The sequence below is a fragment of the Quercus suber genome, unplaced genomic scaffold (assembly GCF_002906115.3).
Source record: "Quercus suber isolate HL8 unplaced genomic scaffold, Cork oak 2.0 scaffold_426, whole genome shotgun sequence".
NCBI lineage: Eukaryota > Viridiplantae > Streptophyta > Magnoliopsida > Fagales > Fagaceae > Quercus > Quercus suber.
In genome coordinates, this window is record NW_027069877.1 from 473168 (window position 1) to 489732 (window position 16565).

Below are 16565 nucleotides of genomic sequence, written 5' to 3' on the forward strand. Positions count from 1 at the left end.
TTATTGTAGGTAATGCACTATTAGTCTGACTTTGGGCCACTTCTCATCTAAATGGTTGTTCATTGGAAGGGTTATAGAGAATTGACCATATTTTTAGTATCTTTCCATTAGTATAGTGGATAATTAGTATTTCATTAAAATTGTAAATAATGAATATCTTATAATAAATTTGTCTTACACTATATATGTCCAAGTATTAAATTTTTTGCAATAAATATGCTTGCTTAATAGATGAAGGGTGGATAATTATGTTTCACAATAATAAATTTATTTTACATTANTTTTTTTTTGGCTGCCTTTTGCCATTTGGAAAATATCATGAGGTCAAGAATTATAGAAGGATTTTGAAGGATAATGACATTGTTCACATGTTGGTAAAAGCGCGCTTAAGCTCAAAGCATGAAGTCCTAAGGCTCCACCATTTTTGCCTCAAAAGCTAGGCTCATTCAAAGAAGCGCACTTTAGGTGCGTTTTGGTGTTTATATTTTTATATTCTCCAAAAAAAAAAAAAAAAAAAAAAACCAAAACTGGAGTAAAACTATAGGATCTTGAAATTATTGATATAAACCATTAATTTGGCATATTTTTAGTATGACTTATAAAAAAAAATATGTTTTTGAGTGTAACTTGTCCTGAAACCAACAACCTCGTTTTTCTCTACTTTTATTTTTATTTCTTCTTGATTTTTTCTCCTCGAAACAATAACCTGCCTAGCTTCTTCTTCAATTTTTTTTTTTTTTAATTCCTTGGATATTTGCTCAGTACCAATTACCAAATGCTATGTCCTCATGTTCTTACCTCATTCATGCAAAAAAAAAAAAAAAAAAAAAAAAGAAAGAAAAAAAGATATAATATATTTGTGATAATGGCTTAGTTAGTTTAGTGGTTGATGTTGAACTAATAGCTAGATTCTTATAGACTTCACAATAATAAATTTATTTTACATTAATAAATATGCTTAGTTATGTCTTGAGTTAAATATCATATATCTTGTTTGATAGTAATGAATTATGCAATTAATAATGTTGGACTTGTTTGATAGTGATAAAATATGCAATTAATTTATATGAGAAGCTAAGTTATTGTGGTTTTTGAAATTAAGTAACTTTGATTGGATGTTTTAAAATAAAGGAATGGAAATGAATGGAATGTAAGTAATCTTGTTTAGGAAGAGCAAGGAGGGAATATAATGAAATCTTTTTATGACAATATTACTATTAAATTCCTATTTTAAAATAAAGAGTTGAATATATAGGGGTATTTTGAGAGTTTTAGTAAAAAAATCATTAAATCTAATTTCATTCCCTCTCATTCCTCCCAATTTCGGAGGGAATGAAAATTTGAGGTTTTAAGGGAATAGAGAGAAATGAGTGTTCCCTCCTACCTATTTTATTCTCTCTCACTTAAACTCCCAAACAAGGAAATGAGCTTTCTATCCCCTTCATTAAAACTCCCAAACAAGGGAATTGAAGAATATTCTAAAATGATTATTTTCATTCTTTTCCATTCCATTCCATTCCATTCCCTCCTCCCAAACGAGGCCTAATTCACATCCAATTCCCCCTTCTTTTCTCTCTATTCTGGGAAGATTATATCCCCCCCTCCCCTGCCCTTTTTCCGTCATTTCCCTTCTCACTCCAATCAAACATATAATGGCTTATGAAATATGAGAACATGAACTATAGTGCATACCACTTGCTTGTAGAAACCCTAAACATGATTGTGTCTCTTTACTTCGTCACATTATGATCTCTTAATTTTGGACAAGTTTGGACCAAAAGATTTCAAGCATTCTCTCTTTTTCTTGATATAAAATAATTGTGAAGTAGTATTAACTTTTGACCAGACTATTCCATTTCTTGCCCATGAGATATTTCTAAAACTCCATGGACAATTAGTGTGGTAGTTTGAACTTAAGACCTTATTTGCCTTTTTATTTATTTTAAAATTTTGATTATGAGGATTTCAACGATGGGTTGTTTTCTAATATGATATTTTGAAGTTCTTTCTGGATGTCAAATTCATTCTCAACCATCTAAGCATTTTGGGTGTATAAATGGCTACCAAATTTAAGGAGGGACTTCAGACAAAAAGATTATATATATTTGTATATATTATACACACACACACACACACATATATATACACTACTACTACTGCTATTTAAGGGGCCTTCCCATTTGGGTCCTCATTTTTTGGGTTCAAAAATGCTTCTACACTTCTATGTTTAAGTAGAAACAAAACTAAAGGACAATCTAATAAAAATACAATTCTAACTCCTACTAGAACATTGCCCAAAAAATAGAGCCACCCTCCAGTTAATTTTCAAATTGTTTTATTTACTTTGAAATTAGATTCTCAAAATAAAATTTATATATAAAATAAAAACGCAGGTTTTCTTTTTTTTGCTACAAAATAAATGTGTAATATTTGTTCATTTTTTGGAACTAGCCTCATGACATTCTTGGTTGTATTAGTAGTTCTAAATGCGTAATAATAATGAGAAAACGTGTAAACCTCAAATTAGAATGAATGAAAAATTAAGACAATATAAAAAATAAAAAATAAAGTCTCATTGCACGCGCAAAACGCGTGTGACAAAACTTGTAAATATATAAAGTATTAATTAAATTACAAGACTCTTCCAAAATACTTTTTTTTATAACTTTAGAATTATATATAATTATAAAAGTAATAAATTACAAAATTCTTGAAACAATAAATGCATGGACACAACAATATGACTTGTTGTAATTTGTACAAAATAAAAAAAATGACGTTAGTATTAGACCAAGATGGAAGTAATATTATTCTAATCACAAAAGAATATATTAACAATTGGGAAAAGACAAAGTTGTAATAAGCCTGGGGCCACAAAAATGTTATCAAAATATTTCACAATTGTCAATTATTGAGATGACACGTTATTGATGGTATATGATAAAATAATGTTAATGTTGGGCCTGAATGTAAACTAATTAAAAAAATTGCCAACTAAATGTTAAGAAAATTATTTTCTATAACATTATTCAATTAAAAAAAAAAAAGACTAACCTTTCTATTTTGGAAAGTGATAAAGATAAGATAAAGGGCAACTGATATATGTAAGGAGAAAAGTAGTAATAGACCCACAAATTATTTCATAATTTTTTTAACAACAATTCCAACATGGCAGGCTATGCGTGGTCAGTCATCATTTACACATACCCATTATTTTTTCTTCATCAATCACACCATGTTACACGTATAGCAAAAAATTGGAAAAAAATTTGAATTACTAGAATTTTTCTAAAAGAATAGATGGAAATGACTTGTAAATTTAAAATTTGGGGATGAAAGTTAGACGGATATATATATATATATAGTGATTTTTGGGTTGGCCGAAAAAGACAAACATTTTGTTTTGCTGAACTAAACCAAAAATATAGGGATGAAAGTGACAGTGTCTAGACGAGCTGAGACAGCATAGTTCTCTGAACACTCATCCATCTAGTTTACACCATTTCGAAGTGTTTCAACTCTCAAACTTTTCAACTGGGTGAAGAGAAAGAAGAAATGTCAGACTATCTCCCACACGAAGTGGTGCGTGACATCCTGCTCAGTCTACCCGTCAAATCCCTAATCCGATTCAGGTGCGTTTCAAAATCATGTAACTCTCTAATCACAAGCTCTGACTTCATCGATTCCCACCTCACTCGATCACATTCACTCCCCTCCAGCTCCAACTCCAACAACACACTAATTTTTAGGGACCTTGCTTCTAAACCCAATGTAGAGAAGTACAGATTAATTCACAATGACTCATTTGATCGAATTGAACATCTTGAGTTCCCACTAACGACTCGTCCTCGTAGTCGTATTTACAAGTGTACGTTTATCGGTTATGTGAATGGTTTGTTTTGCCTTTATGAAAAAAAACGCTTTATCCTTTCTAATCCCTCTATTAGAAAATGTATTATCCTTCCTAAGCATTGCATTAAGATTAAGACAGATGGTCATGTTAAATGTCATTCAGCTTTCGGGTTTGATCCACGGACAAATGATTATAAGGTGGTGATAATTGCACTTCCGTATAATCCGTATTATATGAAAAAGCAGCCAACTCTGGTTGAGGTTTACTCTCTTAGTGAGGGTTCTTGGAAAATGATTGATGCTAGCACCTCTTTTCCACCTAATATTCGTTTTGATGAGTATAAATGTCCGGCAGCTTCTTTAAATGGGGCTATCCATTTCACAGTAAAGGTTATGCCGAATTTTACTGAATTAGCAATTTTATCGTTTGATTTGAGGGATGCGGTTTTTCATGTGATATCGTTGGCAGCTAGTACAAGCAGGCACGGATGTATTAATGCTTCAGTATTTAGGGGATTACTTTCCCTAATATGCCAAAGGAGTACACCCAGCAAATGTTGTGACATTTGGGTGATGAAAGAGTATGGAGTTGTTGATTCTTGGACTAAACAGTTTACTTTTGATCGCAGTGGAGGATATTTATCAGTAATAGGTCTCCGGAAGAATGGTCATGTATTAATGAATAATATGGAGTCTATGCTACAAAAGGGCCCCCGTGTCATCGAAGAAGGAAATATAGAGTTAGACTTATTACCTTCTTACACGCTCTCTTCGTATGACCCTGAGAGCCAACAATTTAAGAATTTGGGGAGTATTGGGAAGGCATTACAATGTGTTGATAACTATAATGAGAACCTTGTCTTACTCCGCAAACCAAATGATGCAGTTTCAAGAAAGGGAGTGAGCAGGAAGAGGAAATGCAGGTAAAAGCTTGATTCAACTCAAAATTTCAGCATTTAATTTCCTCAGTTCTATCTTATTCTTGGTATATACTAGATATTGTTGCGTGGCTATAAGTAAACATTACATTGCAAATCTCAATAGATGGCTTTTGGATGTAATTTGTTCTTGAATGGCATTAATAGTCATAATCGTTATATACGATGTTGTGGTTGTGATTGATAATCGGTTTTGACCTTGGACATTTGGAAGTAGGAAACTGAAAATATAAACAAAAGACTGATGTTATTATCTTTTTGTAGATGCTGAACTTGTCACATCTAATCCATATTCAATATGAAAATGTGTTTTACCCTTACTTTTCATAAGAATTGCTCATATTTTTCTGTAATGATCAGCCATCGGTTGCCTTCTGATACTGTGTTTTGTACATTACATTTTGCTTTGAATCAATGTGTATTCAACAAAATATGGGAATGGGATGGGCCCAAACATTTAAGTTGTAACTGTGTAAGTGTAACTGTAGGTAGAGTCATGATGTTTTGCTTGGGGTTTTGACTGATTAAATTTATTACATTGTATTGCGTTTGGGAGTGTCATCAGGGTGACCCTAGTGACAACCCTAGTATTTGTTCTAAAAATATAAAAAATAATAGGCAAACACCAGTCATTAAAGTTTGCCTCATTTTCCAATTTGGTCCCTAGAGTTTCTAGAGTAGTAATCAAATCCTTAAAGTTTTTAGAATGATCTAATGTTGTCTACATGCTAATCTTGACACCAATATGTCATGTGATTGGGCATGCTTATAATAAAAAAGTTCCAAATGGCTTAAGAATTATTTATGATGAATAATAAACTTCATTGAAATTGAAATAAGGACAAAAAGATAAAACAAGATACACAAGTAGTGCACTAAAAGGCAACAAATAAAATGAAACTAAACAGCAATGAAAGTACAAAAATCAAGCATGTCAGGCAGAGACATGAAAGTGACAACACCTGAAGCATTTACTCTTTCAAACAATTTCTGAAAGAAGCTTCAACTCATGAATCAACCTTTCATCCCCTTCAAAAGTACATGTATTCATTTCCCTCCATATGATTTACATAAGACAATAAGGGATCATATTCTAAAGTACCTTAATTTTGAGTCTATTAAACTTGCCTAACCAACTTGCTATAAGTTCCACAACACTAAGCGGCATGACTCAATGAACCCTAAAAAGGGAACGCACCATATTCCTTAACTCTTGAGCTACTGGGCATGCAAGAGTAATGGTTTAAAAATTAATTATACACCGTTAATCTTTGGTATATTACAAGTGACATGTGGCCTCCATTATGGCTTATAAGTTATGATTGCTACTTGGTATTGACATGGAACAAAAAAAATGGGATATATTGTCCACTTTTATAAACTCAAATTTGTTGAATAGTTCTCTATTTCAATGTCGGGAAAATACGAAATAGGAAGAGAATGGGGTAATGGGTCAAATTTTGAGGACCAAAGGAAAAAATTGGATTATTTTATCAAATTTAAGGGTTTGATTGCTATTTTTGAAAATCTAAGGAACAAATTAAAAATGGGATAAACTTTAAGGACCAAAAGTGGTGTTTGTCCAAAACTAAGTGCTATTTTGTTTAGCTGAAATATGGCATAGACTTTTTATTTTCTTTCACTCTATTGAATTACTTTGGTTGTGTGTTGATATGGAAAAGTTATTGATGTTAAAGGTAATGAGAGGGTAAATTGGACACTTTCTACTCCTAAAAACAATTTTTTTGGCTTTTCAATGGAAACTGATTAGGGTTTTGTGGAGAGAATTATGGAATAGAATTTTGAAAATATAATAGAATTGTACTTCGGCCTCACCCCTTTTTATGTATAAAACATTAAAACTTTTATTGTACTGATAGAAAAATATAGGATAGGATTATTTGATTGTTACATGGTCTGGTTTGCTATAGGGAGTACGAGTTCTGAGACTCATGGCCACCATATCGCATTTCAGTGGCTAGAGAAATCACCAAATTACCATTCACTCCGAATTAAAATAAAATACAGAAAATTCTTGGAAGCAAGTCAATTGCATATTATCTTAACAAAAATAATAATCATTGTTAAGATAATAATACTTGATATCACATACTATGCTGTGGTTAGTCTGGCAGGAACGTAATGCCCTCATTTTTGAAGACAAGGCAAGAACTTTGGAACATCTAAAATGTTTACTTTTTCGTACTCTGTTTCTTTGGGCTTGTGTTTGGCAGTGTACGAACTGTATTGCTGCATCTGATTTTTTAGTTTCTATTTCCTTTAGCTCTTGATCTTTTTGTATTTGTTTTATTGTTCAAAGTGTTCATCATCGTGAACATGATGTTCAATTTTTTCTCAATAAAAGTCTTATTACTTATAAAAATAAAAAAAATAAAAAAAATCACATACGTGCTAGGTCCTCTCATAGACGACCATAAAACTTCACTTCCCTTATTAATTTTTAATGATGTGGGTCTCCTATGTTCTTTGGAAAAGTTGAAAGAATCATTTTTGCTTGGTAAATATTAAGAAAATACGCATTTCAAATGCACGTAGAAGTACAACACAATATGATATACCCTAAAGTTACATAGTTTTGACACTTTTTCCACTTCCTTGAGGTAGAACTTTTAATAGACAATTGTTACTTTCTAATTTTGTTTTCTAATTCTGTTTCTGGACAGGGAATTCTCCTACCTGAACTAATCAATTAGTATTATTGCAGTTTGTACATGTTTGTTTCATGGATAATAAGGGGAAAGAAAATAACTTTCGGGAATATTTTCTATGCAACTATGTTTGGGGAGTATGGTACATAATGAGAAAATTTGTGTCGTTTCTTTACTTCTTTAGAGGATATTGATTTAATTTGGGTGTTTTGTTATGTCTTTATTTGTTGTAGATTTGATTAGAATTCATTGGTTGTTTGGATTCTTGATGCCATAAAATTGACACTTCTTGGACAATGCTTGGTGTATAATTTGTTATTGTTTATTACAATACAGGAAATGTGACTTTGGTTTTATAATTTGTTGTATTTTATTACAATATAGGTCATGTGACTATGATTTTGAAGTGATTATGAGATATGGCTTGTAATGTGAGACAATTCTTGTGTTTTGTTGTTGTATTGGTAATGTGTTTGTCATTACGAAATGATTTTGGAGTATGGCTGCTAATTTGAGAATTTCTTTTTAACGAAGATTAACATCTTTTATTATTGTCATTTTTGTTGCAGGTAATAACACTACATAGAATAGAAGGATTCAGTGGCGAAATATAGCAGCCATTGTTCTAAATGTGTAGAGCTTTTTTTTTGCCCTATTCTAAGCTCTGTCTAAAGCCCTATTTGGATTGGATAATTTTAAATTTTAGACTAAAATGTAAATTACCCTCTAAGTTTAGGATAATCTTGTTTTTAACCCTAAATTTTATAATTTTAGACCTTTTTCCTTTAGTATTTGATGTCATTCCTTTTGTCTGTTCCTATCAATTACGTGGTCACTAAAATTAATAGTTACAATTATTCCATTTATATTATAAAAAATACATTACAGTAAAATAAAATTCTCAACTTATATATCAAAAAATAATATAGGAGAAAGAAATTATATAATTTTTTTTTAAGGTTCAGTCTTCTATCTCCCTTGATTTCTCTCTCCTTCCTTGCAAACTTCCTCCTTTTGCTTCTCAAACTACTCAAACCGCACACCTTTGGTGTGGTGGTCATTTTTTTTTTTTTTTTTTTTTTTTGTGTCTTTGTTTTCATCCCTAAACAAATGAAAAAAGGTCGATAAAAAGTATAAGGATAAAAAATGAGCTTTTTATAGTTTAGGAATAAAAAAATGAAATTCAAATATAAGGAAAGCAATATTTTACCCTAATAAAATACAAAATATATATATTTTTTAAATTCTTCTCTTGATATTGTATACTATTTAAAAGAAAGAAAAAGTTTAGTATTTAAAGCATCTGATAAATCACAGTGATATATGTTTTGAAATTGTTATACATTTTTTGGATTGAGACCTTTTAGAGTTCTTAGGTGCTTCTATAAAATAGATAACTTTAATTCTTCACCTTTCTTCTAAAATAAATGGTTAAGATACTATCATATCAGCAATTCATTAATACAATTCTAAACTGGTTAAACTTCTATTTTAATAAACTTTTATTTTCTTGAGAAACCAAAAAAAAATACACTAAAGCAATTCTTCCCATTAATTCTAATGATACTCAGAATCATCCAAGATAACTACTCTCCTTAAAATTTTCAGTATTTTAACCCACAAATAATAGCATGCAAGAAAAGTCATGACATAAAATTCCAAACTTTGGTAAAAATTTTCATTTTGCTACTTGTTTTCTTGTAGAAAGAAAAGACAGCAAAGCAAACAAAAAAAGAAAAAGAAAAGGATAATTCAAAGAATAAATTTTTCTTTATTTTTTGGATCATCCAAACATCACTTGTTAGTTCTTTCTTTGAGGGGAAAAAATTAAAATGAAAGATGGTCAGTAAGAGAGCTTTCGTGCAATTGTTCTTGAGCTCTTTCTTCTCAATCTATTAGAAAGTCGACTCCATGGGTCATGACCTAAACCTTGGTCCATAAACTCTATCTTGAGCCGTATAGTAAGCCCTCGTTTGGGAGGAGGGAATTGAATGAAATGAAAAGAATAATTTTAAAATATTCTTCCTTTCTCTTGTTTGGGAGTTTTAATGGAGGGAATGGAAAGTTCATTCTCTTGTTTGAGAGTTTAAGGTTTCGTTTGGGAGTTCATAAGGGAATGAAATGAAATTATCATAAGAGAATGGAATGGAATATAATGTATTTAAGTAAGAAAAAGGAATGGAATGAAATGGAATTTAGTAATTTTGATTAGATGTTTTAAAATATAAAGGAATGGAAATGAATGGAATGTAAGTAATTTTGTTTGAGAGTAACATAGGCAGAATGGAATAGAATCATTTTATGACAATATTACTATTAGAGCTTTATTTTAAAATAAAAGGTTGAATATATAGGAGTATTTTGGAAGTTTTAGTAAAAAAATTCATTAGATCTAATACCATTCTCTCCCATTCCTTCCAATTTTGGGGGAAATGAAAATTTGAGGTTTTAAAGGAATAGAGAGGAATGAGTGTTCCCTCTTATCCATTCTATTCCCTCTCACTTAAACTCCCAAACAAGATAATGAACTTTACATTCCCTCCATTAAAAATCCAAAACAAGATAACAAAAGAATATTCTAAAATTATACTTTTCATTTATTTCCATTCTATTTCATTCGCTCCTCCCAAATGAAGGCTAAGTAGGAGGAAATGGAATGAGTAGGAGGAAACACTCATTCCTTTCTATTCCCTTAAAATATCAAATTTTCATTCCTTCCGAAATTAGGAGGAATGAGAGGGAATGAAATTAGATTTAATGAGTTTTTTAATTTATTTATTAAAACTCCTAAAATACCCATATATATTCAACCATTTATTTTAAAATAGGGGTCTAATAGTATTATTGTCATAAAATGGTTTTATTCTATTCCCTATATGTTACTCTTAAACAAGATTACTTACATTCCATTCATTTTCATTCATTTCCATTCATTTATTTTAAAACATCCAATCAAGGTTACTTAATTCCATTTCATTTCTTTATTTTCCATTCCTTTCCCTTGCTTAAATACATTCCATTCCTTTCCATTCCCTTGTGATAATTCTATTCCATTTTATTCTATTCCCTTATGAACTCCCTAACGAAGCTTAAGGGTATTGATGTCGGAATGAATTTGTCGGATTGATGATATAAGCGTAAAAATTGGTGGGGGTGTTTTTGCGTTAGTATTTAATAGTCTAACTTTAATGGAAATATATTAGTGTTCTTTATTTTTTGAAAGAGTGATTTAGGCATGTATTAATAGGTTTATGAGGTGGCAGTATCTTGACCATTTATTTTAAAAGAATGGTCAGGATGTAAGAAACTCTACATGGTAGAGTATCCAGAAACTCTAGAGAATCTGAATCACCAATTTTTATAATCAAAGGTGTTAACGATATTTGATAATCAAATTGATGGAGGATTTGGATGAGAGATTACAAAGGAAGAAGTAATAAAAATGCTTTGTGTTTTCATACTTCAAACCAAATAATTTCAAGTTCATAAAAGTTATTAGCTCTCTTTGTCCGTGTTACTACACTTTTTTTTGTGTGAGAAAAAATTTTAGTATTAATTAGGCCAAAATGCAAAACTCACTCTCTAAGTTTATCACTTTTCATTTTAGTCATCTATGTTTGCATTATGTCATTTAAGTCCTTTAACTCTTAATCCTCCTCAATTCAGTTTGTCCTCCGTTAACATTTCATCCATAACTACCATTAACTTGCCCAAAACAACGTCATTTTGACCATAATTTAATATTTAATTATTTATTTCTTAATTTTTTTTAAAAAACCCATAAATTAAAATAGCCCTACCCACCTCATCTGAAGAACATGAACAACACCACCAAAATCCCTTCTAACTTGATAAGTGAGAGACTGAGAGGAAGAAAGAGATTGTGAGGTGTTTCTTTGTAGCCCAGCTCTAGGGTTTCTCGGTGGCTTGGTTATGCTCCAGGAGGTGTGTGTGGTGGCTTTGCTTCAGGAGGTGTACTTGGCTCCAGTCAATACACCTTTGGGTAAGGGTTTAATTTTCTGGGTTTTCTGGATTTAATTCTGGGTTTTCTGGGTTTAGTTTCTTTGGGTTTTATTTTAATTAACATTTTTTAAATTAAGAAATAAATAATTAAATTATGGTCAAAACGACGTTGTGTTGGGCAAGTTAATGGCAGATATAGACGGAATGTTAAAGGAGGATTGAATTGAGGAGGATTGAGACTTTAATGGCTGAAATGACAGAATGCAAATATAAAGGATTGAAATTAAAAGTGGTGAAACTTAGAGTGTGAATTTTGCATTTTGTCCTATTAATTATGTTATCTAATTAATTTTAACTATTAAACAAAAAATTGTAGATTATGGATTTTTGTAACTATTAGCTCATGTGAGTTTTTTTTTTTTTGGAGGTATCATCAGAGACTTCATCAGTTGCGCTAACTAGAACTCACAACTTAAGTTTCAAGTTAAACTTGAATTCCAAGTAATATGAACCTTTACTAATTCAAATTCAAGTTTGCCAAACTTAAATTAACTCGAATTCCAAAAAATTTTGATATAAATAAAAAATACTAACGCAAAAACACCCGCACCAATTTTTACGCTTGTATCATCAATCCGGCAAATTCATTCCAACATCAACACCCTTACAATACGGCTGAAGATAGAGTTTATGGACCAAGGTTTAGGTCATCACCCATGGAGTCGACTTCCTAGGAGATTGAGAAGAAAGTGCTCAAGAACAACTGCACAAAAGCTCTCTTAATTACTCATTGACCAAAACCAACTATACTGCTGTCTGTCTCTCTGTCTCTTCGCCATTCCAGAAGTGTTTCAACTCTCTCAAATCTTCGAATCGAAAGAAATGTCGGACTATCTTCCAGAGGAAGTGGTGCTACAAATCCTGTACAAAATACCCGTGAAATCTCTAATTCGATTCAGGTGCGTTTCAAAATCATGGAACTCTCTAATCACAAGCTCTGCTTTCATCCATTCCCACCTAACTCCATCACTTTCACTTCCCTCCAACTCTGACAAATTAATTGTTAAGGACTACGATTATAGAAATGAAGTAGTTACCTACAAATTCATCCACGATGAAAATAATGACTACTCGCTTCATCAGCATGTTGAGTTCCCACTAAGGGATGGTGGTTACACCTATCTTCAGTTAATCGGTTCCGTGAATGGGTTGTTCTGCCTTTTTGAAAGTGAGCAGATTATTCTTTGGAATCCCTATATTAGAAAATTCATTACCCTTCCCAAGCCACTTCCTAAGACTTACCGCCCCATTGCATGGACTTACAGCTATCGTTACGGGTTTGGGTTTGATCCACGGAACAATGATTATAAGGTGGTGAGGATGTCTGAGAGGTCCAAGGCCAAACCACCTCTGGTTGAGGTTTACTCTCTTAAAGAGGGCTCTTGGAGAAGAAAAACTAGTGCTGCCACCTTGCTTAAGCCTGGGATTGCGTTTGAAGGTCAGTCTGCCATGGCAGCCTTAAATGGGGCTGTCCATTTTCGGGTGAGAGATTGCATCAATACCCCTAGATTAAAAGTTTGTCCATTTGTTTTATCATTTGATTTAAGTGATGAGGTTTTTCACATGATAGCATTGCCAGTCTAAACTCAGAGAGAAGCTTGAGTTTGATATTTTCGGATTCAGGGGATCACTTTCGGTAGTATGTTATGAGCCTCCGCACAGAAGTTGTTCCATTTGGGTCATGAAAAAATATGGCGTTGTTAAGACTTGGAGTAAACTATTCACTGTTGATCTCTGTGGAGTTATTAAAAGGGTAATAGGTTTCCGGAAGAATGGTCATATATTTGTGGCAGCAAAACTAGGGCTAGGAGATGAGTTGAATCTCTCTTCATATGACCCTGAGAGCCAACAGCTTAAGAATAAGAAGTTGGGCATTTCTGGGTGGCCGTCCAGTTTTTGCGCTGATAATTATGTGAAGAACCTTATCTTACTTGACAAACCAGTCTTATTTGATAAAGCAAATGGTGCACTTTCCCAATGGGTAGTGAGCAGGAAGAGGAAATCCAGGTAAAAGCTCGATTCAACTCAAACTTTCATCATTTACTTTCCTCAGTTCTATCTTATTCTTGGTATATACTACATATTGTTGTGTGGCTATAAGTAAACATTAAGTTTCAAATCTTAATATACTGCATCTGGATGTTAAATTCCATTTTGTGGTTGTGGTTGATGATGGGATTTGACATTTGCTAGCAGGAAGCAATAAATATTAATGAAAGACTGATGCTATCATATTTTTTATATGCAGACCTTGTCAATTCTACTCCATATTCAATCTGAAATTGTGTTTCCTTTAATGAGGCTCGCATTCTGACATATTGTCATTGCCTTCTGATACTGTTTTTTGTACATGACATAGGTTTTCTCCTGTTTCGTGTTGACTCCAAGCAAGCTTAGGTGTTGACTCTTAGACTACCTATCTTTTATATTTCTGCTCCTCAATTTTACTGTTGCATTGTTTGATTTATTACGTGTCAAAGACATAAAATAACATGGGTAGAATTAATGAATAATGATAAAACTATGCTTAAAAAATGGCGAGTTCTAAAGGTAGTTCCTATAGTAGTAGTTAAAAAAACAAACTATTAGATTATACGTGTAGGTGCGGTTTTGTGACGTGTAGACCAAATATTTGAATGCCTAGTAGTGGTTTTTAACGTATGGTAAGTTTCATGGTTCTCACTACCATTACAACAGAACTCACTTTGCTCTACTTCTATTGAAATAACGTTGGTCACAATTTATCTCTCTTCTCTCTCTCTAATAATTGCATTGCATTTGCTTCTTATTGCTTTGCTTTAAATTTGGGTCCCCTAAAGGAAAGATATAGAAGCCAATCCACCACTCTCACTGATCTAGCTTTCTTTAAATTTTGATTTCATCCTGAACTTTCTTTTAAATTTTGTTTATTGATTTATGCATTATTTTGATTTGCCAATATTTATGATTAGGTTCAATTCTCACCGGCCAATTAGGTTCTGTAGCAGTGGTCATACAAATCAAATCCCCCTTCCCCAAATTAACTCTATCTCTCTCTCTCTCTCTCTCTTTCTCTCTCTCTCTCTTTCACATTGGATGCTGTCATCCAAGCAACACCGTTGTTGTTGGTCATTGCCAATGGTGCAATCAACCTTCTCTTTCCCCTTTCCACATTGTCTTCTCTCTCTCTCTCTCTCTCTCTCTCTCTCTCTCTCTCTCTCTCTCTAAATCGATTCTCTCTTTCACTACCTTTCTATCACTTGATCACAGCTAAAAAAAAAAAGTTATTTAGTTATGTAGTACACTTTTTGAACTTAAGTTTCAAGTTTTTTTTTTTTAAGAGAGTTTCAACCTATGACGTCCGCTCCTGATAATTGCTCTTTTATTATCAGACCAAGGCACCAATCAGTTTTTGGTGTAGGTGGGGATTGAACTCCAGATCTCTTATACAATCATCAGAGACTTCATCAGTTGCGCTAACTAGAACTCACAACTTAAGTTTCAAGTTAAACTTGAATTCCAAGTAATATGAACCTTTACTAATTCAAATTCAAGTTTGCCAAACTTAAATTAACTCGAATTCCAAAAAATTTTGATATAAATAAAAAATACTAACGCAAAAACACCCGCACCAATTTTTACGCTTGTATCATCAATCCGGCAAATTCATTCCAACATCAACACCCTTACAATACGGCTGAAGATAGAGTTTATGGACCAAGGTTTAGGTCATCACCCATGGAGTCGACTTCCTAGGAGATTGAGAAGAAAGTGCTCAAGAACAACTGCACAAAAGCTCTCTTAATTACTCATTGACCAAAACCAACTATACTGCTGTCTGTCTCTCTGTCTCTTCGCCATTCCAGAAGTGTTTCAACTCTCTCAAATCTTCGAATCGAAAGAAATGTCGGACTATCTTCCAGAGGAAGTGGTGCTACAAATCCTGTACAAAATACCCGTGAAATCTCTAATTCGATTCAGGTGCGTTTCAAAATCATGGAACTCTCTAATCACAAGCTCTGCTTTCATCCATTCCCACCTAACTCCATCACTTTCACTTCCCTCCAACTCTGACAAATTAATTGTTAAGGACTACGATTATAGAAATGAAGTAGTTACCTACAAATTCATCCACGATGAAAATAATGACTACTCGCTTCATCAGCATGTTGAGTTCCCACTAAGGGATGGTGGTTACACCTATCTTCAGTTAATCGGTTCCGTGAATGGGTTGTTCTGCCTTTTTGAAAGTGAGCAGATTATTCTTTGGAATCCCTATATTAGAAAATTCATTACCCTTCCCAAGCCACTTCCTAAGACTTACCGCCCCATTGCATGGACTTACAGCTATCGTTACGGGTTTGGGTTTGATCCACGGAACAATGATTATAAGGTGGTGAGGATTGCAGGACCATACGCTCCCAAACCACGTCTGGTTGAGGTTTACTCTCTTAAAGAGGGCTCTTGGAGAAGAAAAACTAGTGCTGCCACCTTGCTTAAGCCTGGGATTGCGTTTGGAAATTTGACTAATAGGTGGTAAGTAGACGTAACTGCTTTCCAACTATTTAAAGTTGGCCTTTCAATTATAGCATTATAGGAGGACGAACAATCTACCACTAGGAAATTCATGTCCCTGGCTACCTGTTGTGGATATGCCCCTACCACTACAGGCAATGTGACAGTGCCTACAGGCTACACCTTCATTCCACTGAAACCTACCAAGGGTAAGTTTACTGGACGAAGTTGGTCTCGTCCGAGCCTCATTTGCTGAAAGGCAGGGTAATATAAAATGTTTGCTGAACTTCCGTTATCCATCAACACCCTTCTGGTTGTATAGTCGGCAATAAGCAAAGTAATAACGATGGCATTGTCATGGGGGTGGTGAACTCTTTCAGCATCCTCGTTCGTGAATGTAATTGCTTGCTCGTCAATGGTCCTTGCCCTTAGTGATCGTCCAGAGAGTTGAACATTCTGCACTACTTTCAGGTACATCTTTCTTGACTTGGACGATTGACCTGTTGAACTTCCTCCTATAATAACTCTTATCTCTCTAAGCGGGGGTCGTGATGTCTCTTCTACTTTCCCTTTCAACTTCTCATCCTTG

The 16565-nt window shown here is 33.1% G+C and overlaps 3 protein-coding genes across 4 annotated transcripts; all 3 read left to right on the top strand.

Annotated features, from left to right (window-relative positions):
* The first annotated feature begins 3410 nt into the window (after positions 1-3410).
* On the top strand, positions 3411-8219 carry LOC112021746 (F-box protein CPR1). Of its 2 annotated transcripts, XM_065761730.1 has the most exons (3): positions 3412-3632; positions 4482-4775; positions 8029-8219. In XM_065761730.1, the coding sequence occupies exons 1-3, from the start codon at positions 3556-3558 to the stop codon at positions 8030-8032; spliced, it is 375 nt and encodes a 124-aa protein (XP_065617802.1). In that variant the 5' UTR covers positions 3412-3555; the 3' UTR covers positions 8033-8219. The 2 variants fall into 2 exon arrangements, with proteins under 2 accessions (XP_023910083.2, XP_065617802.1); XM_024054315.2 differs by having other exon boundaries at positions 3411-4775.
* A 4085-nt stretch (positions 8220-12304) lies between these two features.
* LOC112021731 (F-box/kelch-repeat protein At3g23880-like) lies at positions 12305-13493 on the top strand. Its single transcript, XM_024054296.1, has 2 exons — positions 12305-12964; positions 13053-13493. Exons 1-2 carry the CDS (start codon positions 12305-12307, stop codon positions 13491-13493), a joined length of 1101 nt encoding a protein of 366 aa, XP_023910064.1.
* A 1872-nt stretch (positions 13494-15365) lies between these two features.
* On the top strand, positions 15366-16001 carry LOC136062555 (putative F-box protein At1g50870). Its single transcript, XM_065761719.1, has one exon. The coding sequence runs from the start codon at positions 15366-15368 to the stop codon at positions 15999-16001; it is 636 nt and encodes a 211-aa protein (XP_065617791.1).
* The last annotated feature ends 564 nt before the right edge of the window (positions 16002-16565 follow it).

Excerpts from the sequence above, each read along its gene's own strand:
- LOC136062555 (XM_065761719.1), top strand. The coding sequence starts at position 15,366 with ATGTCGGACTATCTTCCAGAGGAAGTGGTGCTACAAATCCTGTACAAA.
- LOC112021731 (XM_024054296.1), top strand. The coding sequence starts at position 12,305 with ATGTCGGACTATCTTCCAGAGGAAGTGGTGCTACAAATCCTGTACAAA. Across the intron at positions 12,965-13,052 it reads ATGGGGCTGTCCATTTTCGG|CATTGCCAGTCTAAACTCAG; the intron begins GTGAGAGATTGC and ends TTCACATGATAG.
- LOC112021746 (XM_024054315.2), top strand. The coding sequence starts at position 3,556 with ATGTCAGACTATCTCCCACACGAAGTGGTGCGTGACATCCTGCTCAGT.